Below are 18,042 nucleotides of genomic sequence, written 5' to 3'. Positions count from 1 at the left end.
TCTGAACTTCAAGATAAAAAAAAAATGCAATTGTTTTGTCATGACCTCCCAAGCAGAGAGAGAACACAGATTACCAAGGTAAAAGCATTAAAACAGTATTTATCACAGAGTAGTCTAAACACCTTGCAAAAAAGAGTTTTAGGGAAGATTCTTTTAAAAACTGACTCCATGTAAAAATGCATGAAAAAGCAATTCCAAAAGAGAGTCAAGAACATTAATTAATCCTCATTCATTTCACTCAGTTCAAACTAAACTATTGAGATTGAAATATCTATTAGAACTATTTAGAAACATAGAGATTCTCAGTAAAAACTCAGAGGAAGAGTAACATTCATTAGGAAGAGTAACACTTTATTTTCAAAAGAGTACAATTATTTTTCTGAATTTGCCCAAAAGCATTCCTTGTTTTCTTTCCAAGAATATTCATCCTCATAAATCTCCTGTAATATAAACAAAGAATGGGAAATATTGTAAGTCTGCTACATACAGCTAAAAACCAGGCCAAATAACTCAATAGCCATCCCACTATTATTTACTGATCACAACAGGACTGCACAGCACTTGGCTGGCAAGCAGAAGAGAGGGCAGCTCCCTTAGAACATACGGACTTGGATGAACCTCAGGCTGACCCCCACTGAATTTAAAAGGGCCAGCCTATGCTGAAGTCAATTCAACAAAGAGATCTAGAAGAAATTATGTAACAGCTGTAGAGTACACAGCTTTCATTCTGCTACACTAACCATCATTTTGAGACAAGAATTTAGATATAACAAAACGTCAATATTAAAATATAAATTACATTAATATACTAAATACATTACTAATAGATTTTAAGGACAGACTGGTTTACCCAGCTGCAGTCCAGTCCTAAGCAGCAAATTCTGAGACCCTGATTATTCATTCTGAGAGAACTTCCATCTCCTCAAGGAGGTATCAGAAAAGTGGAGCAATGGGGAGAATATCACTGTTAGCCACATGCCAAGTTCTGCCAGGGAGAGAAGGCAGAGATAATGCTCATTAGTCACATACAACACTGAGATTATACAATGAGGTTCTTTCTAGACTTGGGCTGGTTTCTGGCACACTGTGGGGTGCCTATACTAGCTTTGGGTCTTCTGCTCATCCCTTCACTGCGTGCCATTGCTTAGTGCTTCATGCTTTCTCATGGCTACAGCGATGAGGGGAAAAGAGAAAAGCAAGAAATGCTCTTTTTACTTGCAAACTGCAATGCTGTCCAAAGCAAAGCTGACTCAAATTCTTCCACAAGCTTGTGCAGAACTGAGTTTTGCTACTCAAACCAGGAGAGCTCAGGCCTCCTTCGCTTTTGCCCTAGGATGGCTTCAAAATAAAGAGAAGCTAGATGGTACAGGTACAGGAGAACCTTCCAGATGCTCTACCTGCCACATATGGGCCTGGCTATGATAGAGGAAACTCACCTGTGCTAGACACTGACAACCCATCAGGAGCAGCTGCTGCCTATAATGCTGCCAAGGCAGCCCAGATGTCTAAGACTAGCATAGGCCTAAATTTGATTTTGTTCCCAAACATACCTTTTTCCATATTGGGACAGATGCTTTTAAGGTATTGATGCAGTACGTTACAGCTTCAAGGGATTCTACTCTGTGTGGAGAGGAGACTGCAATAATTACACTTGCTTCAGTTATTGGAACCACACTAGGGAGAGAAGATGAACAACAGCAGCTTTAGCTAACACTCAACATCAAGAGCATCCAAAAGTTGTAGCCATGTCACGTCAGTATTCTGGCCACATGCTCTCCTGACTCATTCATACTGAGCAAGTGTCAAACCACATCCAAAACATTATACACTTTTTAAAAGAAAGAAAACCACAACCAAAATCAGTACCAGATGTTAGAATTCCACACTTTAGAATAAATAAGCCCACCAGACATAGGCTTTTTTCTTCCATTCTTTCTTTTTTTAAAATTAAGCCTATGGAATTAATAGGGGGAAATTGTTAACTTGCAACAATGCATAGGAAATTCACTGGAAGCTGGCTTAATAATGAACAATAACAGTTAGAACAGCCAGTTCTTATCTAAAAACCTAAGAAATCATCTCAGTTTGCACAAGAATTTGTGAAAGAATAAATTAAGTGCCTCACACTATGCAGATTTTGCAATTAAACCAAATTTTTGATGAATTCTGATTTTAGATTCTGAAGTTTCCTACTTGGTGTGTTGTGTTAAACTCAACAGAAGCACAAGGTTCTGTGTTTCTCCTTGCAATTGCAACATTCCCAAAATCTTTCTCCAAATCCTCCCTCTATAGTAAGACTCTTTCACACAGTCCATAGGAAGAAATCTCAGCCTAAATGCTGCCCTCATGACAGCCACCCTCTCTGTTAACTATAGGGGAAATCAAGTGAAACTACCCCTCAGGCCTTGTATCTTACTTACACTTTGCAATCACATCCCAAGTTCCCTCAGGATTTCTGAAAATCCTGCTAGTGAGAAAGCTTCCCTGAACTGGGAAGGCCCAAGAGTATGTCAGACACCAGTGTTCCATGTTTTGAATCAAAAGCAAAATGCTTATCCAAGATTCAAGGAACAACAGAAAGATCCACAAGCACAGCTGACAACTACTATGCCCCATAGCCTAAATTTTCAGAATTTTTGTAGTATAAATAGACTTAATCTGACAATAAGAACATTCTGCAACCCCTCAACAGGAGAGAGAAGAAAAAATGAAGTGCTGCCAACTGCACACCTTTTAAAAATAAAGAACAAAATAAGTCAACAGTGTCCCTTTCTCTGGAGTGAAATATCTCCACACTTTCAAAACATCACATCAGCATCAAAGATCCTGCCAGCCTAAGTGTGGACTCCAGCAAACCGTACCAGCAAACACATTTTTGAAAATAAAATTTTTGAAACTTAGCTCCAGAGCAAGAGCTTGATCCTGCAGCTACCTTCACTGCACTATGTTTCTAGACACTCCTACAAATTCTGCAACTATGTAAGCACAGCCATGCACCAGACAAGGATTGATACTCCAGTTGCAGAAGAATGGGGTCTGGACATACATACCCAAGTCTATGGTGTACTGCAATATGTTTGACTGAAGGCCATTTCTGTCTAACATATCTGCAGATTTTCTTTATTTCAGTCTCTGCCATTGAAGAATATGCTTCATATTCTAAGTGAATTACTTTTCTTCCTTTAAAATTATTTCTTGTAGTACCTAAACAAAAATGATTTATCAACTAAAAGCACTGAGTAAATGAATATATATTGTATCTCTATAATACACATTACATATTATATTAATATGGAGTAAAAACCTAGGATGATCTCTTGCTGTGGTCAAGGTCAGCACTGTGCAAATATAAAAAGCTTCCCCTAATCGTGGCTGCATAATGAGATTATTTACATAAGATAAATCTTTACTGTAAAAGGAAGAATTCAGTTTACACATTACAAACATCTACAGCCCATAATGCCCAAGGCTGGGACATCTTCTGTAGTAACTGCTAAGGTGCTATAATGGCATTTGCCCATGTAATTTTTAAATGCCCCATATTTAGGAGCCTAGTAGCACTAAGGTTTAAGCACAAAGCAGTTTCATATGCATGCCATGTACATTAAGTACAGGACCGAGCTACCAGCCTGACCTTCACCAGCCCATTGGTAGAATACTACCCCGCTTTCAACTAAGACCTGAGTTACAGGACCTCACATACAGTTGTAGACTTATGATCAGCACAGCCACAATATTCCATTTCCCATCCTGAACAAGTTTTATCCAAGGGGACAGGTGAACAATTCCTGGGCAGTTCTGTACTCCAGAGCTGTTGTCTGTTCAGTCCTACAATAGCCATAACAGCTAGAAAGCTTCATGCCACTTTAGCCCACCTGCAGCTATTAAAGAGCTGCAATGGTCTTGCTCTAATAATTAAGAACCTCTTTTCTAAACATCCTGTGCTCAGACCAGGAACTCACTAATTTGAGAACTACGAGTCTGGGATGGGGACAACCTAGGTTCCATTTATTAGACTATTAACATATCCAGAGACTTAACTCACAAATAGTAAACTCACCAATGAACAGAGACACTGCGCCACAGGATGGTGAAACAACCAGCTCTGACACTTCATCTACAGAGAGCTTTTCAGATTTGAGCTTGATGAAATCTTTGGGCACATCTTCACTTTCTTCCATATCACACTAGAAAAATTGAAACCAAACAGATTCTGTTACTATTTCTGGAGATAGTAGCACCAGTCAACTGCTTTTTATCCAGTGCTGATGCCTCAATTTATGCACAACACAGGCACTACCTATTTGCCCAAGAGACTAGTCTATATGTGAAATTCACTTCTCAGCAGCCTCACTGAAAGAACATTAACTGCAAGTAACAAGCAATGACTTGGTTTTATGGCATACTTATTTCTTTCTGACAGGAAAGTCTGGTACAGTGGTATGAAACTATAATTAGCCCAAAACCCTGGTTTAAGAGTACTCTCAACCAGCCCTGTGTAGTGGTGGTAAATCTGTGGTGATATTGTCAGTCTCTCCTACTTATCAAATCAAGTCGTTTAAAACAGAGATTCCTGGTAAACATGGATTAGAGTTTTAATCCTAAAGTTGAGTTGAAAATGCTCTCCAGGACATTCATTATTTTTCTATATTATCTTTTCTGTTAATAACTGGCAGAAAAATTTTCATTATTATCTTATTTAGGCAAGCCAAGTTTCCATTGGTAGGAAGAAACAACCAGGAAACAGTTACAAGACCTAAAACCCAGATTCAAAGCAATGCCTGACCTCTCTGGCAAGTGTCTTCCATTTACTGCATACATGTTAATCATTTACTGGTGCACTGGCTTATAGTTTCTGCTCAGCACAACTGCACTCTCCAGATGGAAACACAAGTTGGGTTCTCTCAAAAGAGTACTGGGGTGGAGGGAGAGAATTGCAATCACATCTTCAGACCTAAACAAGAAAAGGTTCTTGTAACATCAGACAGAATTCATGAGGTATTTCAGCACAGGATTACACTCCACAGGAAGCTAGGCAATAAGTGATACCTACCGAACAGAACCTGAGGAGGTTCAGCCCCCACTAATTGGTGGGATGATGGCAACCTCGTCTCCAGGCTGCAGGACCAGGACCTGATCTCCAAGAAGCACGTACTCCTGCCGAACAGCAAATACCACTTGATCCCGGATGACAGCAAGCCTGAGGAGGATTGGCAAGAGCACAAATAGGTTTCCAAACAATGTTTGCATTTAACCATGAGAGTTCATTAAACAGCAAACTGGCACTTATTCTAGGGCAGCTGAGGTAAAAGCCACTGAGACTTTTTTTCCAAAACACCGTCAAAAATAAAACAAACCTCCCACCTCCTAATCTTTCATTTTCTTGTAATGTCTAACAAGAAATGGGATCAATATTATTTTTAGAAATCAGGAATTGGATTTGTTATAGGCCTTTATCAGAACAAACCAATGCATACCAGACTCTCTTCAGAAGCAAACAACAAAAAACCTGGTAACTCAAGCAATCATCCAATTTGGGATTAGAAGGAAATATTATCTTGATGCAGTCTGACTGGACTGGAGCAATTTTCATATACACCAAGAAGCATTATGGTATGCTGTTCATGAGATCTCATGAAGATTCAGTGGTCATAGTGTTGCTCTTATTGTGTGTGCTCAGACTTTATGAGGCTTTGGGTCTTTTGTACTCACAGGCCTAAAATCCACTATTGATAAGGAGTGGCCACAGAACTATGAGAGTAGATGTAATGTGTCTTCTAGCAGATCTTCCACATATTTTTTTATGTGATACACATTTATTTATTGTTGTGAGAGTCCACAGCATTGGATATCATGAGGCAGAGAATCATTTCCATGAATAAGTGCAATTACATAGCAAGCATGAGGTCCACAGCAGAAAAAAAGAATTGCATTTTACTTCAGATGGTGCAGGCATGGTAACAGCTCTTGTTTGAGACTACAAAATCTGGCACAGCCAGCTCAGTTGTATTGCCTAGGAAAAAAGTAAGTGGACCAAAAGAGTACGAGTCAAAATCATCTTTTTTCCTACAAGCCAGATAGACAAAGTAGCCAAAGCACAGGCTGAGCAAAACACAGTAGCACTGATTCAGAGAACAGACTGAAGGGAGGGATTGTATGAAAGCAAAGCAAGCCACTAAAGAACTGTGCACAACCATGAAACTGAAGTGCCCATTAGAAGGACGAGCTCTAATTAAAGTCCCTTGCAAGCTAATTAGTTGGGGAAAATGGGTGGAACAGAAAAGCACTGTCAAGTACGCTCAAGCTGTAATTTGAATATCCATTAGCAATGTGAATAGAAGTCTGTGGTCAGTGCCCTACAATTATATTGAGTTTTTCCAGAAATGCTAGGAACAGAAGCATTTTTCAAGAAGGCCACTATGAAGTAACTGCAAATGCAAATTGTACTGCCCCAAGTCATCATTCATAAAGGACAAAGTCGACAAATTTCGGCAAAACGACCAACGGTGCTGCTGCTGCTTCTGACATAGACAAAAAGGCTGTGAAGTAAAATACACACATTCTCTACTGCCTCTCGCACCCAAACACACTACTTCAACTCTCTGTAAAGAAAAGGTCCCTGGCCCAGCGTTTTGTGAAGAGTTTCTCACGTGGTAACAGGTACCAATAGTTAAATAATCAATTTTTTTCATAGTGTTTGAAAGTATTTTACTAAAGAAAGGTTGTGCCTAAATGAAGACTTGGACACCTAAGTCCAAAGTTATGGAAATTGCAGAGCACTGAGCATTAAATCCTGAGGGCCACAACCTCTCTTATACCTTCCTTATTTTTTTACCCTCTTCTATCCCTCCAAAATAGTGTTACACCTTTGCCCATTAGACTTGTTCTTGACAGGACTGAGCACCTTCCCTCAGGTTTAAACAGAGGGGCCATTTCTATTGACATCCCCTAGAGCACCAAAGCAGCACCAATGCCCTTACAGCAGACACAGTGCCTTCTCAGGACCAGATTCCTTATGAAATGCAAACAGCAGTGACCTGGGCCTTCTTCAGAGGACTGAAGTGGCTGAACATATTTTCTTTGTCAAGGCTGAGTGCATGGAAGCCTGTGGAGACTTCAGTTCCCTTCCTGACCTGCCTTGCATAGTTGCTCAGACCAATGGCTTACAGTACAATTAATCACAGAATCAATTAAGTTTGAAAAGCACTCTGAGATCATCAAGTTCAACCTATGGCTGAACATCATCATATCTACTAGACCATGGCACAAAGTCCAGTCTTTCCTTAAAAACCTTCAAGGACAGTGACCCCTCCACCTCCGCGGACAGCCCATTCCAATGTCTAACCATTCTTTTAATGAGAAACTTCTTCCTAATGTCTAACCTGTGCAATTGGAAACACTTGCCTAGTATCATTTATTACTTATTCATTGTCCTGGCTGTGCTTGATTCCTCATTGCAACATCTCACCTTCTCCACATGGTAGTTTTCAGTTTTCAGGTTACCACACCACAGCCCTCCTGGACAACGGGCCACGTACCTCTCAGGCCCGGTTTTGAGTACATGTCCTGCACCTGGGCTTTCCTTGTGCATACATAAAGCTATAACGCTTTCAGCTGTACAAAACACTTGGTGTAGGTTACCAAAAGAAGGTAACATCACTAGCTTTGTGCTGTCGAAGTACTGCCATGTGTTCCAGTTCAATGCTAAACACCGAATTTGTCTTAAAAAAAAAAAAAAAAAAACCAGCAACCACGTTTGTTTGTGCACCTCAAGCGCAACTTGCTGCATACCTGGGGTGGACCTTGACGATCTCCTCCCAGAGCTGCAGAGAGGTGATCTCCCGTGGCACCGAGAGGGTCTCGCAGCGCAGCCCCGCCAGCTCCGCGCTCCTGGCGAAATACAGCACCGAGACCTGCCCGGGGAACCAACAGCGCTCAGGGCCCTGTCAGAAACCGCTCCCAACACACCAGCACATTGCTGCCGCAAACAGAGCGACAAGAAAAGCTTTCCCACGCTTTTCTCGATGCCGATCGGCTCTGCCGCGTCCCTCCTGTCCCGGCTGCCAGGACAGCGGGGGAAAGGCGGAGCGGGCGCGGGGCGGTGAGTGACCGCGGATCCGCGCTCCGCTCCCGCCGACCAGGCCGCTGCCGCCGCCCGCCGGGGCCAGGGGCAGCCGGAGCCCCGCCGCCCTGCCCGGCACCGGCCGGACCGGCCCCTGGGCTCGGCGGCAGGTCTCACCTACCTGGCAGCGCATGGAGCCGCCGTCCCGGGGCGAGCTGCCCTCCGCCGCGGGCCCACGGCGGCGCCTGCGCCCGGGCGAGCGGCGGAGGCCCGGACCGCCCCCTGCGGCCTGGCCGGGAGCGCCGCGGGCCCGCTGCCACCGCCGGGCCGGCCAGCGCCGGCTCCTTCCCCGCAAGGGGGGCTGCGAAGGTGGGACAGGCCGCGGCTTTGCCCCAGAACTCACGGTGCCGTGTTGGGGACGGCACTTCAGAAGCCGGATTTGTGAATAGGGCCGGATAAGGAGACTCGCAGTCCCGCGCACATCGAGATTGCAGATGTTCGCAAACATTACGCGTCCACAGGCTTGACGTGTTAAACATCTACTGAATGCACAGGACAGGTATAGTTGGCGTGTAGAAGCCACGGATCCGTTTCAATGCTGAGGCAGGACTTCAGGATTAGGGCCTGTTTCACCTCTGCCTTCAGCAGCTGAGCGTGGAAGGGCCGCAGGGTGGGAGAGCGCCGGGGTTATTTCTGTAGTGTTTGCGTGGTGACACTCGTAACCTCACCAGAGTAATGGAGGAGCTCCTCCAAACAAACCAGGGGCAGGTCCACAGTAGTTACCAGTGTGCAGAAAATCACACTGCCAAAGGCCATTGTCCAGAAACAAGACAGAGAAGTCCTGCAAAAATCAACTTTGCACAAAGCTAGGGAGATCTCACAGGGGCATACCGATCTAGGGTCTCTCCAGCTTTTCACAGCCACAGCCTCCATTTATTCTGAACACCCTCCTACTTTTCTCATTGGTTGAGGTACTAGGAAGGTACAATTTTCAGATCCACGTACTACCTATCTCCCCTCTGACATGTGCCCCCACACCCAATCTTCCAGAACCTGATTGGTTCTTTCAGGTTATGTAGTCATTTGCAAAGACATGCACACTCATTTCTCCTATCATCAGTGTCATAGAGTTTCTGGTTAGTAATTGTGTTCTGGGCTTTGAATTGTTTAGGTTGGAAAAGACCTCTGAGATCATTGAGTCCAATTCTTACCCCAGCGCCACTATGTTCACCACTAAACCATATCCCTGGGTGCCACATCCGGAGATTTTTTTAATCGTTTCAGGGTCAGTGATTCCACCACTTTCCTAAACAGCCTGTTTCAGTGCCTGATCACACATTCAGTGAAGTAATTCCTCCTCATATGCAAACTGAATCTGCTCTGGTGCAACTTGAGGCCATTTGCTCTTGTACTGCTGCTTATTACTTGGGAAAAGACATTGACCCTCACCTGGCTACATCCTCTTTTCAGGCAGTTGTAGAGAGTTACAAGGTCACCCCCGAGCCTCCTTTTCTCCAGGATAAACACCCCCAGCTCTCTCAGCTGCTCCTCACAGGACTTGTGCTTCACACCCATAACCAGCTCTGTTGCCCTTCTCTGGACAAGAACATCAATCCTTGTTGGATGCAATACTGTCAGGGAAAAAAAAAAAAAAAAAAAAAAAAAAAAAAAAAAAAAAGCCCTCAAATGAAAAACTAAAAGCATGACTGAGATAGGAAGCAGACCTTTCTGTGTAATGATTCTTGCCTCTGCATTGCAAACACAATGAAAGTTAAAGTGATTACGTTTTCCACAAAGTGTGTGATAGAAACACAATCATTTCTGCAGAGCAATTGTATTGCACCAGTTATCCAGTACATTGTGTCTTAATCCTCTGCTGTGAGGAACAAATAAGTTACTTTTTAAAAGTCTGTTCTTTTGTGAATGATTAACTAGTGTTACAAATTGAACTCTCCTAAACACAGTATGTGTCAAGTGAAAAAAAAAATAATTGCTTTTTTTTTTCCTCTGGGCTGAGTAATTTTGGATCTATGCATCTCAAATGGAATAAATCACTTCAACATGGTGTGTATGACCCAGCCAGTAGCTAACAAGTGTATGGTACATTTTTCCCATGCAAAAGGTGTACCATAGGTGTTAGAGTGAAGTGGGGGAGTCTAGCCTCAGCTGGAGAAAATTACCCAGAAAACAGCGAGCTTTGAAGGATTTGTCTGTACATTTAGGGTTAAGGCAACTATGGAATAAGGAGAGAAGGGTTACTGGCAGTGAATTTCTGGATTTTCATTCTTAGAGCTCCAAGAGATAACTCACCTAAACCAACTCTTGAATATTTTTCAAAGGATGGATTAGTCTTCATCTCTGCATTGTGTGATTTAGTTACAGGCAGATTATGTGCCTAGAAAGCAGAGGAATAGAGTGTAATCTGTGACTTATGATCTATTAACTATGTTCTAGAACAGCTAAGAAATAGCTAGAAGTTCTTAATCAAAACCAGGAATTAAAATGAGGTGTAGAATTAGTGGCTAAACCAAAATTCTCCCTAAACACCTTTTTATTCTGGAAGTCTTATCCTCCAGGGACACCAGCCTCAGAGTTTAATGCAGATTGATTTTGTTTGATTGGCTGGGTCTTTGCCTTCTGTGTGTTTTTTAGGGGAGAGTATGGATATGTACATAAGATTAAATAAAAGATAATTTTATAGCTCTGGAGAAGATATGTTAGCTCTGTAGAGACCAGGATTCAAAACTATCCATTATTATATAGGCTAGGTCTATGTGATGTTCCCTTAAAATATTTCCTGTTCTCTATCCTTCTTTCAGGCACCACTTTCTTCCTGAAGCTTTTGGATTGGAATATGGGTATCTTCAATATATGGCATCTAGTTCTGTTACTTATTCAGTCTATTGTTTTCAATTAAGTCTTGTCCTAAGCAATGAGGCTTTTGCTGTGCCAGAAAGATATGTATGTATTCTCCCACACCAATATATACATTAGGCAGAATATAATATATGTACATTTTCAGAATGTATTTCTTTAAGATTCAATTTCAAAAAAGTTATGTTATGAAGTTCTCTAAAACAAGTATTTCCTATTCTACTTTCCAACTTTTCTTTGTTTTAATAATGTTTAATACTGAAAAAGTGCAAATTTTCCTGTATGTGTGGGCTTTCCTTACACTACCCAAATAGCATCTTAGAGAAGGTCAGTTCTAAGGAATCTGATGGTAGATAGGGATGTTTTTCCTACTAATTTCTTTCTTACTTACATTGGCAAAATTTGAACTTTCAGATGTAGCTGGAGTATGCTCAGACACTCTGCCTACAGTCTAATGCACTGATTCTGCATGTGATGTTTAGAGAACCACAGCAAAGTCAGCAATACTTAAATGGGTACAGTAGTCTGCCTGCTAGTCCTAAGCTAATTTTTTAACAACCTATTACAAGAATTGCTATAAAATATGACTGGATGCACTGGGAAAGCCAAAGAGGATTAGATTGGAGACATTATTGATCTTTAATTCTTTCTACCAATGATTTACCTAATGTCACTGCAGAAAAAAAAGTTTCTGTCGGACTGCACAAGATTGTGATTGTTTAATTTCTAGCAGATTTTCTGTTTCTTTTTGTTTTCATTTTAGACATTTTCTCAGAAATGTTTGGTATAAATCATAAGTTGCTGCTCTAAAGTTCAGATTTATACTTGGGAAATCTTCAGAGAATGTTTTTTAATCCAGTTTTGTTGTGAAGAGTTTAGGCCATGTTGATGGCAGACCTGAGTGCTTTTTTTTCTTCTTTTTTCTTTTCTTTTTTTTTTTTTTTTTTTTTTTATTTTCATATTGATGCATAAAACTTTATTTAGAAGAACAGAGAAAATTCTGTTACTTCAAGCTTCCTGAAATAACTAGGGAAAATAAAAGTTATCACTCATGAAATTGAATGACCCTTCATTACCTCATGCACCCTTCATATTCCTTGGGCAACCAGCCAAATGATGTAATGTGAAGTAATTTTAGCATTAAATTTTCGTGACTGAATTCATTTAGAAAAAACAAACAAACAAACAAACAAAAACAAAGGAAAAGCAGAGAAAAACAAACACCCCAAATCCTCCGAAAATACCCTCCAAAAGCCGTTTGGAACAATCTACAAGGATCAAGAACCCAGGCAGGTATAAGAGACATGTCACTGTGAATTCCAGTAATTCCACTGAATTCAGATCTGAATTTGGTGTCATACATGTCAACACTGGTAGTAATCTGGAAAAGATCTTCCTATTTTGGAAGGAAGGAGAGCTGTTCCTTGAGTTTCCATGGAGGAACAATGGAGAGAAAAAGTTGAAAATATTAATCAGTCTGAGGCACTGTGACCTCTAGGATTCCTCTGTGTGTGAGGTATATGTGGCCGTTTGACCAATGTATTTAACATTCCCCTTGGCACTCTTTGAAATTGTCTATTACAAAACAGATGGTGCAGTAGTTACTTTTTGAAGGGCTAGAAGAGCATGACTACATCTGGAATTAATCTTTAGCTCCCTAAACCAATAGATCACCCAGTTTTAAGAGGGCCTTCTAATATAATTGCATTGCACAAGTACAGAGAAAGAATACACAGCTTTAAGGCAGAGTATAAGCAGTCCGGAACTATAATTCATAGGCACACAAGTCTTTCTGTTCAACTGTCTCATTTATGAGCAAGTATTTTCTAGAAGAATTTATTTTTATTGAGCAACAGCAGTAAGTGAAATGTGTAACTTCTTCAATGATATTTTAAAAATCCACAAATTTTCAGGGTTTGTGTAAAGTATTTTTCTTTTCTGTTGGCAACCATGGTGTTCTTAGAGAGATGACTTCTTTCATTTTTATACTATCCTACCAAGAAGGTAGCTCAAGTTGTATTAAACTAGAATGCACATCATCATCACTCATATAAAACCAGTTATTTTTGATGGTTGTTAAGTCATACAACATATGCTCTGAAGAATGATGGGAAGAGGCATTAGGACATTCAGGGTTGATGCTGGGATAAAAACTGTTTCTACAAAATTCAATGCCAAAGGAAAGTGCACGTTTTAACCCATAGAACCTCATATTTGTAAGTGCCTTGTACTGAACTGCCTGGCTAGTATTTGATCTGGCTTATCTAAATATTTAAAATATTAAATATTGTTATTTGTCTTAGAAAAAAAAAAATATTATCAAAAATGCACTACTTCCTGCAAAGGTCCTGAATTTCTTTAACAAGGTGGTTATAGGGCAAGGAACTTGGAATACTGTCAAATTAGATATCTGAAATAATGTTTAGAAAGATAAAATAGCTTCTGTTTGTAGTATTTCAGTGGGTCAGTATGCTTTTCTGTCCTTCTTTTGTAAAGCGCCTAGAACAGGGAGACATGAAAGGCTGGCAGATAAATAATACCTTGTTGGTTTACATTCCCAGATTACATTGTTGGCACTCTAATTATCATAACGTGTAAGAATTTGAAACACTGTATGAAGTAAGAAGCATTTCACAATATCAGTTTTTCTGAAACCACTTAAATTCCCTAGGACCTACTCAGGTCTATGGGTGACAAATGAAAATGGAAAGAGGCTCTACCCATTCATAAATTGTAATGTCAAATTACAGATTGCAGTTACCTTGCCTTTCCATTATTTATAATCATTGTAGCTGATTTACTCAGCTTGAAAGAGGAAATCTTGCTGAAGTTTTTACTTACTATTATTTCAGATTAGTATTTCAGTTTAGTAACATTATTGCAAGTCAGTGCCTTTAGCTGCCACTGGTGGCACACAGAGCACAATTATGAGTATATTCTGCGAATGACATCCTATCTTTGGTTTAGATTCTGTCTACATGACATGGTTATTCTTCTGATATCTCTTCAAGTATTGTGGAAGGTTTGCCTTCAGTCTTTTCCTTACATTTAAGATGCAAATACTATATAGCTGGTTCTGTAGAATGTTGCACAACTTGATTAATTCTACGCTTAGAGTTTAATGTTTTCAAGTAGTAGAGTTAAAAATGCATACACTTATAAAGCACTCCATAAAGAGGCAGTTCAGTAAACAGCAGAAGTGTACCTGCTCTGGCCCTAGCAGGGATGGGGTGCAGCTTGCCTCCTGCCTACTCTCATACCTGCCTACTTGCCATCCACAGGATCCCAGCTGGCAGACTGCAGATGTTCATCATCTCACTGTCCGTGTATAAAACTGAATGAGTATTCTTATTGAAAGGGTTCTATGCTTTTCACTCACCTGTTTTGCACACTTCCAGGAAATCAAGTCTAGATCTTGACTGATAATGTCTTCCACTGAGGCTTATCAGAAAGGAATTATTCGCCAGCCCATATGCCCTGGTCATATTCAACTCCTCTCTGTGATGGCTGACAACTGGAATGCTTCCTTTGTAAATAGGAAAGGCGTTTCTTCAAAAGGATTATATTCTGTTGAAATTTTTCCAACCCCTGGAAAAAGGTTGTGTGATTAGTTCTGAAAGCTAGCCACTTGATACTTTTACATTTTAGTATTAATCCATAGGGGTTTTTTGAGGGAGAGAGATTGTGGTTCTGCAGATAAGAATTAGTTCAGTTTCATACTTAAAATTTACACTAAGAGCTATGCTGTACTGGCATCCAGATAGCAAATTCTGCTTACAGCTAAGTAAATAGCATTGCCTGTACTGCAAGTGAGTAATGAAAGACCCTATCTGTCCAAATTCTGTGTGCAAATCTGAGATGTTAAAGTTTCTATGGCTCTGTTCCGACTAAAAGTTTTTCTGTTATATATAATGGCACACTTATCCACATGAGGGCACCAGCTGACATCTTATTCTCAGACCAGTGAAATCTGTTTCTGAAATGAACGTGTTTATCAATGTTCATTCCGTCTTTACAGAGATGGAGTAAAGATTAAATGTTAAATGTTACAATTCTCCAGTTTTTGGGTTTTTTCCAGTTATTAGGCTAGCAATATTTTCACTTTCCCTAAATTCTACATGCATCAGAAATATTGAAATATACTTCCACCACATAGAGATGTGGGGATGATAAGTTTTAAAGAGAATATTTTTTTTTTTTTTTTTTTTTTAATTTGGCTATGTAATAGAATCTGAGGCAACATTCATTAAAATTGGTAAACTTTATTGTTTCTTAGCTTTGGAAACTGAATAAATATCCCTTTTGGCTTCATTCTTATTAAACCCACAACAATATGCAGTCAACACCCATTCCAGGCAAGTATACAAACAGGTTATTTTTATTATTTTAGTTTTATATATAATAGAAGTTATATAGTATTTTAAAATTGCAGAGTAATTGCTACGTACTCTGGGTTAGGATAAGGATCCAAGACCAAGCTTGTCCACTTCCTTACCCTACTGAATATTAAGAACATTGACCAATGTACAGTACAGGAACAATCTCATTTCCTCTCCCATCTCCTAAAGTGTCAGGCAATCAAAACTGCAAAGGCTTGAGGCTTTCCTCAGGGACCAGCAGACTGCATGCTGTGAGGAGGAGGTATCAGTCTGTTGCCTACTTAGAGAACAGTACCCAAGCAGACTGCAGGGTTATTTGACAGAGACAGGTGCACACAACATGAAGAGATGTAAAGATTATGTTTCTTTGAAACCAATTTGACAGTTTTTTGAAGGAAAGGAAAACGTTCCTTTTCTTTTGAAGTCAGGGACTTCAAAATTGCTTCCGAGCACATTCATAAAAAGTTTTAGCTTAGTGAGGCTAATCTTTCTAGACTCTAAGCAGTGGAAACCCACCAGCTTTTCCAAATAATGATTTTGAAGAAATTATCTTATTCTCTTGGTTTCCCCTGGCCAAACCTGTTTCTCCATTGACTGTTGGCAAGAACTAGAGAAATTGGGTTTTAGGGCTGATCTTGGTCTTGGACAATATAGTCCCCTCATGACAGAGAAACAAAATAACATTTTCTAGATATTAAAGTTACCGTGGTAGAACAGAGTTCTCTGAGTGAAGTGGAGAAAGCCTAAAAAAATTTATGTTCAGAAGAAGGCCCACAGGGCTGGAAAAACCAGAAAAGGTGTTAAATTATTCTCAGTCTTTATCGAAGCACAGATAGAGACACAAGCATGTTTTGAGGCGAGAAGTTACATGAGCATTGGAACAGGTACTAAAAAACTGAGGAAAAGATAAATCTACTGAAAATCCTGATGCAAAATATTGACTCAATTGCCTATTTTTTCTTTTTTTTTTTTTTTTTTTAAAAAAAAAAAAAAAAAAAAAAGCCAGTAAGTGTTTCAAGTGTTAAAATAGAAGAGGCTCTTTTTGATCCATAAAATATTTGATCAGCTATCTAGAAGTTAGCTAGGATTAACTGAATATATATTCATCATCAGAAAAGCCTCATGCCTTGGCAACACCAGATTTCTAAGATTCTGGATAACTTTTAGCACAAGTCAGACCTCAATTTAGCTCAATGTAGCTGATATTACAGGAGAAAAAATTCTACATCCTTAGAGAAGATGACAAATCTAATAATGTGTAAGAAAGGACCTGAAATTTCAGCACGCACCCTGAATTCCTGCCAACAGGAATAAGGCAGAAAATGTGTCTTTGTTGCTGAGTAACACACTGAGAGGGTCAATAGCCTAAGTACTATGGGAGTGTTAATACCTGAGGGGAATTGTAAAGCTGATAATATTCTGTGTGCCAAGATTTTTGGCATATGTGAATCACAGCCTCCTGCATCTAAGAAATACAAACAACTTAGAGAAGCTTTCAAAATCATTGCAGGACCAACAATAACTAAGAAAAAGATGAAAAACAGAAGACTGTAAACTGAAGCTGTAGCACAGAGCAGTAGCAGCTCTAGCCAGAGTAGCAGTGATTTCTGTAGGAAGCTTCTGAGTGGGGATCTGTCAGAAAGGATGAGAGTAGTGTGACCTACTTTTAGCTGTCCAGTATAATGAGCTTTAATTTGTTGCCTAGGTTTTTCTTGCAGTTGATGAAGAGATAGAGACATCTTCAGATAGTGGTTCAGGTCTTTTACACCAATCTAACTTTGATACTTATTCTGGATAAGATATGTGCTCTCTAGAGGCAACTGTACAGTTTCACTGGCTGTAGAAGGATCATCTGGGACTAGATTAGACACAAAACTTTTAGACAGCCAAAGTTAAGTGAAATAGTCCCATCGATTTATAAATGATGGTATGTATTTATAACTTGTGGCTGAATAATGGTGTCTTCTGTATAGAATCATAGAATCATTAAGGTTGGAAGATACCTCTCAGACCATTGAGTCCAACTGTTAACCTAATAGTGACATTTTCACTACTGAACCATGTCCTCAAGTGCTATATCTAGACATTTGATGGGTAACCTGATCTTCTTTTGTAGCAAGGTCATCCACTTGCAGATGAGGGAAGGGCTATAGAGGTTAATGAAGTGGGACCTGCCTGCTCCATGGCTTGTAATTCTATATAAGAAACTTACAATAATTGACCTGCCACATATCTGGTAGGTAGAGACCCAGGTGCCAACAGTAACACACAAATTATAACACCAATGTGGCACAGGAGAAAGCAGTGATGTAGACAGGATTCCAGATGCATGCAGGCTTTGAAGGCACAGGTATCCTTGTACTGGGAAGTGGCAACTCTGGAAAAAATTTAGATGTAATGATAGGAATCATGTGTGGTGTTTTCCTTGACTCCTCTTTCTTGCTAATAAGTATTCAATGAGAGCATGGATCTTTCTGTATAATTAAGAAGTCCTCTTCTGTGGCTCATCAATACTCAGATAATTGTAAATTGGTTCAAATGGACCATTTCCCAAACTGAATCCAACTGTGCTAACAACATGAAGCTTCTGTGATACTGGACCTAAAGTTTCCTAAAAGGCTCCTGATTTTCCAGTGACATAGTTGAAATAATGATTAATACTAAAATTAAGGGGAAAAAACCCAAACTCAACAATACATTTATTGAAAGAGTAATCTTTCCATTAGC

At 40.0% G+C, this 18,042-nt stretch overlaps 2 protein-coding genes across 3 annotated transcripts; both read right to left on the bottom strand.

The window, feature by feature from the left end:
• Positions 1–330: 330 nt before the first annotated feature.
• On the bottom strand, positions 331–5,200 carry LOC130264753 (molybdopterin synthase catalytic subunit). 2 transcript variants are annotated; one of them, XM_056513216.1, is made up of 5 exons: positions 5,054–5,200; positions 4,061–4,187; positions 3,051–3,204; positions 1,551–1,674; positions 331–440 (listed from the first exon to the last, which is right to left on the bottom strand). In XM_056513216.1, the coding sequence occupies exons 2-5, from the start codon at positions 4,179–4,181 to the stop codon at positions 372–374; spliced, it is 468 nt and encodes a 155-aa protein (XP_056369191.1). In that variant the 5' UTR covers positions 4,182–4,187; positions 5,054–5,200; the 3' UTR covers positions 331–371. The 2 variants fall into 2 exon arrangements, with proteins under 2 accessions (XP_056369191.1, XP_056369190.1); XM_056513215.1 differs by lacking the exon at positions 5,054–5,200 and having other exon boundaries at positions 4,061–4,235.
• On the bottom strand, positions 5,074–8,570 carry LOC130264752 (uncharacterized). Its single transcript, XM_056513213.1, has 3 exons — positions 8,244–8,570; positions 7,792–7,913; positions 5,074–5,200 (listed from the first exon to the last, which is right to left on the bottom strand). The coding sequence occupies exons 1-3, from the start codon at positions 8,568–8,570 to the stop codon at positions 5,074–5,076; spliced, it is 576 nt and encodes a 191-aa protein (XP_056369188.1).
• Between the last annotated feature and the right edge of the window lie 9,472 nt (positions 8,571–18,042).

Source organism: Oenanthe melanoleuca, chromosome Z (genome assembly GCF_029582105.1).
Source record: "Oenanthe melanoleuca isolate GR-GAL-2019-014 chromosome Z, OMel1.0, whole genome shotgun sequence".
Taxonomy (NCBI): Eukaryota; Metazoa; Chordata; class Aves; order Passeriformes; family Muscicapidae; genus Oenanthe; species Oenanthe melanoleuca.
This window is presented reverse-complemented; position numbering and strand designations above follow the sequence as displayed.

Bases quoted from the DNA above. Each gene is read 5' to 3' on its own strand.
- LOC130264752 (XM_056513213.1), bottom strand. From the start codon at position 8,570: ATGTTTGCGAACATCTGCAATCTCGATGTGCGCGGGACTGCGAGTCTC. The intron at 7,914-8,243 runs GTAGGTGAGACC...TTCCCCGGGCAG, and splicing joins GCGGCTCCATGCGCTGCCAG to GTCTCGGTGCTGTATTTCGC. The intron at 5,201-7,791 runs GTATGCAGCAAG...AATCCTCCTCAG, and splicing joins ATCGTCAAGGTCCACCCCAG to GCTTGCTGTCATCCGGGATC.
- LOC130264753 (XM_056513216.1), bottom strand. From the start codon at position 4,181: ATGGAAGAAAGTGAAGATGTGCCCAAAGATTTCATCAAGCTCAAATCT. The intron at 1,675-3,050 runs GTATGTATGTCC...TTCTCTCCCTAG, and splicing joins GCAGTACACCATAGACTTGG to TGTGGTTCCAATAACTGAAG. The intron at 441-1,550 runs GTATGTTTGGGA...TTTATATTACAG, and splicing joins CTGTCCCAATATGGAAAAAG to GAGATTTATGAGGATGAATA.